The sequence below is a fragment of the Hordeum vulgare genome, chromosome 3H, assembly GCF_904849725.1.
Source record: "Hordeum vulgare subsp. vulgare chromosome 3H, MorexV3_pseudomolecules_assembly, whole genome shotgun sequence".
Taxonomy (NCBI): Eukaryota; Viridiplantae; Streptophyta; class Magnoliopsida; order Poales; family Poaceae; genus Hordeum; species Hordeum vulgare.
This window is the reverse complement of record NC_058520.1, coordinates 85,598,075-85,609,283: the sequence shown is the minus strand read 5'-3', so window position 1 is coordinate 85,609,283 and position 11,209 is coordinate 85,598,075. Positions and strand designations below refer to the sequence as shown.

The 11,209-nt window shown below is 46.0% G+C and overlaps 1 protein-coding gene across 1 annotated transcript; it reads right to left on the bottom strand.

Moving 5' to 3' along the window:
• Positions 1-9,247: 9,247 nt before the first annotated feature.
• LOC123439583 (aspartyl protease family protein At5g10770-like) lies at positions 9,248-10,922 on the bottom strand. The gene is made up of 2 exons (XM_045116276.1): positions 10,756-10,922; positions 9,248-10,672 (listed from the first exon to the last, which is right to left on the bottom strand). Exons 1-2 carry the CDS (start codon positions 10,892-10,894, stop codon positions 9,420-9,422), a joined length of 1,392 nt encoding a protein of 463 aa, XP_044972211.1. The 5' UTR covers positions 10,895-10,922; the 3' UTR covers positions 9,248-9,419.
• Between the last annotated feature and the right edge of the window lie 287 nt (positions 10,923-11,209).

Below are 11,209 nucleotides of genomic sequence, written 5' to 3'. Positions count from 1 at the left end.
GGGCCAGCAATGTTGGTTCTTAAATCTACATATCTCTGGTAAGGGGTCCTGAGCTGGGGATCTATGATCAATGGTAACAAGTACAGTTGGGAGACGATGTTTACCCAGGTTTGGGCCCTCTTGACAAGGTAAAACCCTAAGTCCTGCTTTGAATGTATTAATGCTGTTGTATTGAGTACAACGTGATGATCTACCATGAGATCATTGTTTAAGCTATAAACCCTAAGGCGAATAAGTTGTCCCTCTATGAATTAATCCCCTCGGCTTATATAGGTACCCAGGAGGAGCTAGGTTACATGTTCAAGTTGGTTGGATACATGCTAAACATAGAGTCAACATCGGGATACATGCCAAATCTCAGGAGGTTTCCTTTCTAGACATGGGCAAGTTTTGACACTTTCATTGTTCTCCAGGAGGTGGCTTGACGATCCCCCAACTCAGCCCGTAAGGACCGAACACCTCAGGTTGGTTATGGAAATATGCCCTAGAGGCAATAATAAATTGGTTATTATTATATTTTATTGTTCATGATAATCGTTCATTATCCATGCTAGAATTGTATTGATTGGAAACTCAAATACATGTGTGGATACATACATAACACACTGTCCCTAGTAAGCCTCTAGTTGACTAGATCATTGATCAAAGATGGTCAAGGTTTCCTGGCCATAGACAAGTGTTGTCACTTGATAACGGGATCACATCATTAGGAGAATGATGTGATGGACAAGACCCAAACTAGGAACGTAGCATATGATCGTGTCAGTTTATTGCTACTGTTTTCTGCATGTCAATGTATCAGTTCCTATGACCATGAGATCATGCAAATCCGGGACACCAGAGGAATACCTTGTGTGTATCAAACGTCGCAACGTAACTGGGTGACTATAAAGGTTCTGTACATGTATCTCCGAATGTGTCTATTGGGTTGGCATGGATCAAGATTGGGATTTGTCACTCCGTGTGACGGAGAGGTATCTCGGGGCCCACTCAGGAATACAACATCACAATAAGCCTTGCAAGCAATGTGACTAAGGAGTTAGTCACGGGATCTTGTATTATGGAACGAGTAAAGTGACTTTCCGATAACGAGACTGAACTAGGTATGGAGATACCGACGATCGAATCTCGGGCAAGTAACATACCGATAGACAAAGGGAACTGCATACGGGATTCATTGAATCTTTGACATCGTGGTTCGGTCGATAAATATCTTCGTAGAATATGTAGGAACCAATATGGTCATCCAGGTCCCGCTATTGGTTATTGACCATAGAGGTGTCTTGGTCATGTCTTCATAGTTCTCCAACACGCAGGGTCTGCACACTTAACATTCGGTGAAGCTAGAGTAGTATTGGGATTTGTATGTTGGTGACCGAATGTTGTTCAGAGTCCCGGATGAGATCCCAGATGTCACGAGGAGCTCCGGAATGGTACGGAGGTAAAGATTTATATATGAGAAGTCCTATTTTGGCTAGCGGAAAAGTTTCGGATTTTATCGGTATTGTACCGAGAACCTTCTAGAAGGTTCCGGAAGGTTCCAAAGGGTTCCAGAGGAGTCTGGAAGGGTCCCTCCAGCCACCTAGGACGTGCATGGGCTGTAAGGTGGCGTCCAAGCCTAGTTGGCCCAACCCAAGGGCACATGCGGTTTGGAGGGAAGAGTCCCTAAAGGGGAAGGCACCTCCTAGGTGTTGGGGAACGTCGCATGGGAAACAAAAAATTTCCTACGCGCACGAAGACCAATCATGGTGATGTCCATCTACGAGAGGATATTTGGATCTACGTACCCTTGTAGATCGCACAGCAGGAAGCGTTAAGAAACGCGGTTGATGTAGTGGAACGTCCTCACGTCCCTCGACCCGCCCCGCGAACCGTCCCACGAACCGTCCCGCGATTCGTCCCACGATCCGCTCCGATCTAGTGCCGAACGGACAGCACCTCCGCGTTCAGCACACATACAGCTCGACGATGATTGATGACCCACAAGTATAGGGGATCAATCATAGTCCTTTCGATAAGTAAGAGTGTCGAACCCAACAAGGAGCAGAAGGCTCTGATAAGCGGATTTCAGCAAGGTAATAACTGCAAGCACTGAAAGTAGCGGTAACAAGTGATTGTGTAGCGAGGTGAAACGTAGCAAGCAAAGAGTAACAAGTATCAAGTAGTAGCAATGGTGCAGCAAGTGGCCCAATCCCTTTTGTAGCAAAGGACAAGCCTGAACAAAGTATTATAAGAGGAAAAACGCTCCCGAGGACACAAGGGAATTTCTGTCATGCTAGTTTCATCATGTTCATATGATTCGCGTTCGTTACTTTGATAGTTTGGTATGTGGGTGGACCGGCGCTTGGGTACTGCCCTTACTTGGACAAGCATCCCACTTATGATAAACCTCTCTCGCAAGCATCCGCAACTACAAAAGAAGAATTAAGACAAAGTCTAACCATAGCATTAAACTAGTGGATCCAAATCAGCCCCTCACGAAGCAACGCATAGACTGGGGTTTAAGATTCTGTCACTCCAGCAACCCATCATCAACTTACTACTCCCCAATGCCTTCCTCTAGGCCCAAATATGGTGAAGTGTTATGTAGTCGACGTTCACATAACACCACTAGAGGAAAAGACAACATACAACATATCAAAATACCGAACGAATATCAAATTCACATGACTATTATTAACATGACTTATCCCATGTCCTCAGAAACAAAAGTAACTACTCATAAAACATAATCATAATCATGATCAGAGGTGTAATGAATAGCATCAAGGATCTGAACATAAACTCTTCCACCAAGTAATCCAACTAGCATCAACTACAAAGAGTAATCAACACTACTAGCAACCTTACAAGTACCAATCGGAGTTGCGAGACGAAGATTGGTTACAAGAGATGAACTAGGGATTGGAGAGGAGATGGTGTTGATGAAGATGTTGATGAAGATGCCTCCCCTATGATGAGAGGAGTGTTGGTGATGACGATGGCGATGATTCCCCCCTCCGGGAGGGAAGTTTCCCCGGCAGGATCGTCCTGCCGGAGCTCTAGATTGGATCTGCTCAAGTTCCGCCTCGTGGCGGCGGCGAAACCACGAAAAAGCTCCCTCTTGATTTTTTTTCTAGACCAGACGCTTCATATAGCAAAAGAGGGGGGCTAGTGGGCCGTCAGGGAGCCCAAAAGCCCCCACTCCGCCACCAGGGGGGTGGCGGTGTCACGGCTTGTGGTGCCCTGGCAGCCCCCCTCCGGTAGTTCTTTCGCCCAGTATTTTTTATATAATCCAGAAAAAATCCACGTAACTTTTCAGGGCATTTGGAGATGTGCAGAATAGTGGACTAGGATTTGCTCCTTTTCCAGTCTAGAATTGTAGCTGCCTGAATTCTCCCTCTTCAAATAAACCTTGCAAAATAAGAGATAAAAGTCATAAATATGGCACCACAAGTAATATAACAGCCCAAAAAGCAACAAATATCAACATGAAGGCATGATGCAAAATGGACGTATCAATGATCTCGACCTTCTTGATCCAGCAAGAGAGACGGAGAGGTAGATGAGTTCTCCGGTAGCGTGACGGCGCTTCGGAGGTTGGTGGTGATCTATCTCAGCAGGGCTCCGCCCGAGCTCCGCAGAAATGCGATCTAGAGGAAAAATCGTGGAGGTATGTGGTGAGGCTGCCATGGCAAAGTTGTCTCAAATCAGCCCTAATACCTCAGTATATATAGGAGGGAGGGAGAGGGCCTTGCCTTGAGGCTCAAGGGAGCCCCAAGGGGTCGGCCGAACCAAGGGGGGAGGAATCCTCCTCCAATCCTAGTCCAACTAGGATTGGAAGGTGGAGTCCTTCCCTTCCTTCCCACTTCCCCTTTTTTCCTTTGATTTTTTCTTCTCCTGCGCATAGGGCCTCTTGGGCTGTCCCACCAGCCCACTAAGGGCTGGTGCGGCACCCCTAAGGCCTATGGGCTTCCCCCGGGCGTGCTGCCCCCCCCGATGAACACCCGGAACCCATTCATCACTCCCGGTACATTCCTGGCAATGTCCAAAAACTTTCCGGTAATCAAATGAGGTCATCCTATATATCAATCTTCATTTCTGGACCATTCCGGAAACCATCGTGACGTCCGTGATCTCATTCGGAACTCCGAACAACATTCGGTAACAAACCATATAACTCAAATACGCATAAAACATCGTCGAACCTTAAGCGTGCAGACCCTGCGGGTTCGAGAACTATGTAGACATGACCCGAGGGACTCCTCGGTCAATATCCAACAGCGGGACCTGAATGCCCATATTGGATCCTACATATTCTACGAAGATCTTATCGATTGAACCTCAGTGCCAAGGATTCATATAATCCCGTATGTCATTCCCTTTATCCTTCGGTATGTTACTTGCCCGAGATTCGATTGTCAGTATCCGCATACCTATTTCAATCTCGTTTACCGGCAAGTCTCTTTACTCGTTCTGTAATACAAGATCCTGTGACTTACACTAAGTCACATTGCTTGCAAGGCTTGTGTGTGATGTTGTATTACCGAGTGGGCCCCGAGATACCTCTCCGTCACACGGAGTGACAAATCCCAGTCTTGATCCATACTAACCCAACGGATACCTTCGGAGATACCTGTAGAGCATCTTTATAGTCACCCAGTTACGTTGTGACGTTTGATACACACAAGGCATTCCTCCGGTGCCAGTGAGTTATATGATCTCATGGTCATAGGAATAAGTACTTGACACGCAGAAAACAGTAGCAATATAATGACACGATCAACATGCTACGTTCATTAGTTTGGGTCTAGTCCATCACATGATTCACCCAATGATGTGATCCAGCTATCAAGCAACAACACCTTGTACATAGTCAGAAGACCTTGACTATCCTTGATCAACTGGCTTGCCAACTAGAGGCTTGTTAGGAACAGTGCTTTGTCTATGTATCCACACATGGATCTAAGTCTTCATTTAATACAATTATAGCATGGACAATAAACGATTATCTTGATACAGGAATTATAATAATAACTTATTTATCATTGCCTCTAGGGCATAATTCCAGCACTAGGTGCCTTGGGGAGGGAGGAAACCTCCCTAGGCCCATGCCCCCTCCTTGGAGAAGGGGCTAGTCCTGCGACCCAGCCCTCCCTGTTGCCTCCTATATATAGTGGGGGAGAGGGAGGGGCTGAACACGCCAATTCCCACACCCCGGGGGCAGCCATACCTCTCCCATAACTCTGTTTTCTCCTCACATCGGTTCCGGCAGCGCTTGGAGAATCCCTGCTGACACCTCCACCATAATCTCCACCGTGCCGTCGTGCTGGTTGAGATCCCATCTACTTCTCCTTCCTCTCTTGCTGGATCAAAAAGGAGGAGACGTCATCGAGCCGTACATGTGCTGAATGCGGAGATGTCGTCCATTCGGCACTAGATCAGGATGGATCGTGATGGGATCGCGGGACGGATCGTGATGAGATCGTGGGACGGGCTGCGATTTGGATCGTGAAGATGTTCCACTATATCAACCATGTTATATACGCTTCCGCTTAGCGATCTACAAGGGTATGTAGATTCACTCTCACCTCTCATAGATGATCATCACCCTGGACAAGTATTGCATGTGCGTAGGAAATTTTTGTTTCCCATGCTAGTTTCCCCAACCGTTGGCACACCTTGGTCCAAGACACCCTCACAAATGTAAGTGAAATTAACAAGGACATTGATTTGTTTGAAGATCAGATTGATTAGAACACACTATAATGGATTTTGAACTGTACATTGTAATGGTGGTGATGAGATCTGTTCGGTGAATGTGGTTGGTGAGGTCGATGCATAGTGCAGTGTGTCAACTATACTATAGGAGCTTGTAAGACGTGGATTCTATATTATGTTCGCTTGTAGGTCTTGTATTATATATATAGATTATTGAACTACCTTTTTATGCCTTGTTGTACTATGTGAATGGTTTATTATTTCTGGTTTACATACTGTCAAGAAGAGAACGTACATGGGCATTGTTCAATTCTTTAGAGCATCTCCCATAGATATGTAAATTTGGAGATGTAAAAATAGGCAATGTATAATTGACATCACCAAAAAGTGGTCTTTACATCTCCAAAAAAGAGCCAACTCCAATAGATGGTGCAAAACCAAGATGTAGAAGTGCAAGTCCAAGAGGTGATGTAAATTGGAGATGCAAAACTGGCGCGCCGCCGCGCGACTGCTGTTCGGCTGCCGCTCATTTGCAGCCGACCGTATTTGCACATCATCTTTTCATAATTGTAGCAACAAAAGTGCATCATTTATCATAGTTTTAAATTCTACAAGCAAAAGTCAGTTGTCTCAAACAAAGTTGTTGGTCCAACAAATAAAAATGCACATGGACATCATTCAATTTGTGTCCTCTCCGACGGTGATCTCATCATCATCAACGACTTCTTTCTCGGCGTTCTCTTGCGTTGAAGTCTCGTTATCGCGAACTCCACCGAAAGCACCTTTATTGCCATCTCCCATGCTCGTTATGTTGCCACCGAAGCAGCCTCCCATGCCACTGATCATGGTGCCGTTGAATCTACCTCCCATGCCACTCATCATTGCCGCCGAAGCACCTCCAATGGCACTCATCATGTTGCCGCCGAAGCCACCTCCCATGCCACTCATCATATTGCCGCCAAATCCACCCCCCATTCCATCCATGTTGCGAGCAAAGCCACCTCTCGTGTTTTCACCAAATGCACCATTCATGTCACCAACCATCATGTTCATGTACCCTCCCATTCCTCCTCCCATGGCGCCTCCCATTCCTCCTCCCATGGCACCTCCCATTCTTCTCATGGCACCTCCCATTCCTCCTCCCATCATGCTTCTCATAAGCATTTGCTTCTTCATGAGCATTTCATCGCGACAAAGTTTGGTATACACCTTTGCCTTGACATCAAGAGTGGATGTGTCCATGAACATAAACTTGAGTGCCTTCTCCTCCACTATCTTCATCTCCTCGGCCTCCTCCCTTCTTTCCTCAGGGTAAACTTTTCTCTCCTTGGCTACCGCCCTCTTCTCCACGGCCGCCGCCCTACGTCGCTCGGCCTCACTCCTCTCCGCAATTTCTTTGAGCTTCTACAATTTTTTTCTTTCGCGTACTCTTTCCTCGCCAAGACAATGGCATCAAATCCATCCTTCAGATCACCATCTCTGGCCTTGCCCTTCAACACTTTCTTAGTTCCATCGAACATATATGACTTGGTCCCCGATGGAGGAGTGGGGTTCGTTCTCTCCTCAACTGTGGCATCTTCATCATCCTCCAGCACCACACTTTTCTTCTTTAAAGCATCAAAAACTTCTATAGTTTTCTACTTCTCCTCACCCTTGAGCTCTTTGTAGCAATGATGGAAAGTGAAAGCTTTTCTTTTTTTCTTCCTCTTCTCTCTTTTGTTGTTACTTCCTTGAAACTATCCTTGGGCAATCATTGTCTACAACAAAACAATCAAGATTTCATCAACAAATTAGTGAACATTTCGAAAATGTTTGGAAAGCGGAGAAAGCACACATGAATATCAAACTATTATTACCAAGTCACTTTCACCACAACCACTTGGGTTCATGCGATCAACATTTTCCAGGCAACCCAGCCACTTTTGATATTCGGCGTTGATGGTGCCCCAACGTTGGCGAATGGAGTGACTCGAGCGATTGTTCCCGCTGGTGTTGCGAGCATCGAAGTACTCCTTGATGAGTTGCCAATATGTGACGGGCGATTGCTCGTTCCCAACGGTTTCATCTTGAGAGACTTTCTTCCAAGCGGTGCAAATCAAGACATCTTCTTTGTTGATATAATTTGCCGTTCTTCCCTTGAAAATGAAGCCCTCATCATCCATGCCAAGATTATCATCACCATAGAGTTTCATATTCTTGTGATGCATACTCATCATGTGAGTAATCATCGTTTGTCACATTTGTGACGCGCATGAAAGATTCATCATCGAGACTACAAATGCACGTATACACAATCAAATACACATTCTATTGGAATCAACAATTGAAACAACAAAGAAATGCACAAGAGATTTTTTTTACCTTCGCGACATATCATCGAACACGTTGGATGCGGTATCCGTCAATGTGACCACATCTCCTCGAGTTGGAGATGTAAATTTCCACCGCGAAGTGTTATAATTTACATGTCCGGGAGGCGTGGATATACTTTTTTTTACATCTACATCATCTGTTGAAGCACTGTTTTCGACCTTTGAAGATGCAAAAGGAAGTTATTTTTACATCTACATCATCTATTGGAGATGCGTTTAGTTTTGAAATCACACGTGTATGTATATAAAATTTAGATTGGGCCTTCATTAGTAGGGTTCCACGGTTGCCAATTAATTAACAATGTACAATCTTGTAGTATATATATGAATTGTTATTTAATTCATTAAAATACATTCAAGATGTTAATATGTACTATAACAAGTTTAGTGCATACATGCATGCAAAGGAGGCGTGTCTAGGACGCGCCCCGACCACTAGTGACTATATCCTTAGAACTGCGGAATCAGCTAAGCAAGACCAATGAAACATCTATTGCAGTTTTCGGCTCCAGCAAAGTTGCTTACGGAGGCGGCCAACCAATCTGGAGGATGATTGAGCTGGCTATGTTTGGTTGTGTGCTCGTGTTGGCTCTTGAGCCTCTGGCTCTATGGGGTCTATATCAAACTTATTTGCCTTTTGTTTTTAGACGTTGAACCGTTGCTGTAAACGTTTAAGAGTTTCAGTTTGCTAATGTCGGGCAAGCGATTTCTTATAAGAAAAACAATAATGATAAACCTACAAAGACTTGCAAAAATTTACTTAACCTTCCAAAACTAATTCTTCTCTTCCCCGTAATTTTCAGTGAGGGTGGAATCCCTCATCCCTTAATTACCAATCACAATTCTATACATCAGTTTATACGTAAAATATTTAAGTAAATCTTTGTAGATGTAACATTACTCAAAGAAAAAAGAGGACAGCAGCCTCGGGCTATCGAAGCCAACACTTGTGTGTAACACCTCCTCTCTGCCAAGCTGTCCTGCAGCTGGGGGCATAGGTTCTTCTTGCATCGGCGAGTGATCCATGATTAGTTAGATTCATGTACCCAATCCCCACCTAACACCTACGTATACCTTTGCTACACATGCCATCATGACGTTTGAATGGTGAACATAACTGAACAACACAACTACAATAAAAAAGAATAGCACGGCTCAAACATACCATAATGTTTGGGGCAACGATATTACATTACTTAAGAGTGCTTGAGAAAACTAAGAAACACACGAAATGGTGCATGATTTGACACTGACAAATTTATAAGGGCTGTGGCCTTACAAGAGAATATGCCTGAAAAAGAACATAACTAGCAGTATATTGTTAGGTACATCCCGCTCCGTTACGCACTAGTTGCATCCCTGACCTCGGAGGCCCATCGTCATCATCTCTAGGTCAACCACCGTGTGGACTCCCATGAGGTGCCTGCTTCCGAGGACGATGTCGCCACCATCATTCATTTTGAACGCTAGGCAAAACACGTTGGGTTCCTCCATGAACATCAAATCCTCTGAGTTTAAGGTGATCCTAGCACCGTTTTGGAACTCAATCTTCACCGTCGGCATGTAGAGATCCCCCTCTATCCAGTTACCATCAGCCTGGAAGCAGGTCTGCCCGGTCGATGCTCCGACTCGATAATACCCTTCGACCAAGTTACCCACCGTGTCACTGAGGCTGACAAACAAGCTTTGGGGTAACATAGTGTACGGCGTCCCGGTGTCGAAGAAGCACCTCATTGTCTGGTTCCCACTTGACTGGACGTCGAGGCTCATTGTTTCGACCATGACGTTTGACACGTGGACGAAGTAGTTGTTCCCGTCGATGTACAGCGGTGTGAACCTCAACAAGCTTTTGTGTTCATCATACCGCCCGAACTGCAAGAACCCCTGGTTGCGGGGATGAGGGAAGCAGTAGGACATGGCTCTGTAACGGTGGCCAACAGTCATCTGGGAGAAGAGAGAGAACTTGTTCACCGACATGCCAAGTATCCCTGAGTACCGGCCTCCAACGCCACGGAACAAGTTGCAGCAACCAAAGATGAACTTTTGGCTGCCCAACCCATACGTGAGAGTATCACTGCTCACCACCCCTACTGACAAGGAATAATCATGGTAGGACTGGCGGTATGAGCACCCCTCAGTTGGCGCCATGCAGCTTTTGCGAGCCATGGTGGCTGAAGGGACTGCGTTGCACAGCGCCGAGCCGCACCCTACCACCTTGTACGTGGAGGACGCGTTGGGGTTGAAGGTTGGAATGAGGCATGCGTTGATGCAGGGCTCACATCCAACCCAAGACAAGGAAGATGCCGTATCGACCAAGACGTTGTGAGTCTTGGCCGGCGTCCCGAGCTGGACCTGGGTCACGTAGCTGTAGTAGTCCCAGGGAACACCGTTGGCGAAGATCAGACCGGAGGCAGTGGCCTCGTCTGCAGGGCAGCTGGATAGCCGGTTGGCCAGGCGGCGGACGCGGGTGTGGTACTCCTGGAGCGCTGAAGGAGAGCGGCGCACCGGCCGCTTGGAGGCAGGGGCGCACGGGTGCTCCCGGTGGAGAATCGTAAGACGAATCGTCGACGTGCTCGGGCTGTTGGGTTGGTCCAAGTTACCTGAATGTAAACATGTGTAGCCAGATTAGACATGTGGAGGCGCAGAGTTAGGCAAATCGTTACGTGCTCCAGCTTTTCCATACCTGTCCTCCACACATTGCCGCAGTCCATGTCCAAGGAGACGGCAAAATGGTTCGTAAATGAGGCAGCGTAGAAATAGAATGTGCAGAGGGCAAGTGTCTTCGTTATCTTCATGGCTGCGATGCTTCTTGGGACACACATTCAACACACTGCAATGCTTGATTGACACATATTTATGCGCACATACATACGCATGCAAAGGGTAGATCCAATGTGACCCGTCTTTGACAGTAGGGTAGTTCTGAAGTAGATATAAGCACCATATATGCATGTCGGTCAACCTTACGTGTTACAGGTGCAAACTACTCCCTCGGTTCCTAAATATAAATCTTTTTAGACATTTCACTAGAGGGCTACGTACGGAGCAAAATGAATGAATCTATACTCTAAATTATGTCTATATACATCCGTACGTAATCTTTTTAGTCAAACCTTTTAAAAGACTTATATTTAGAA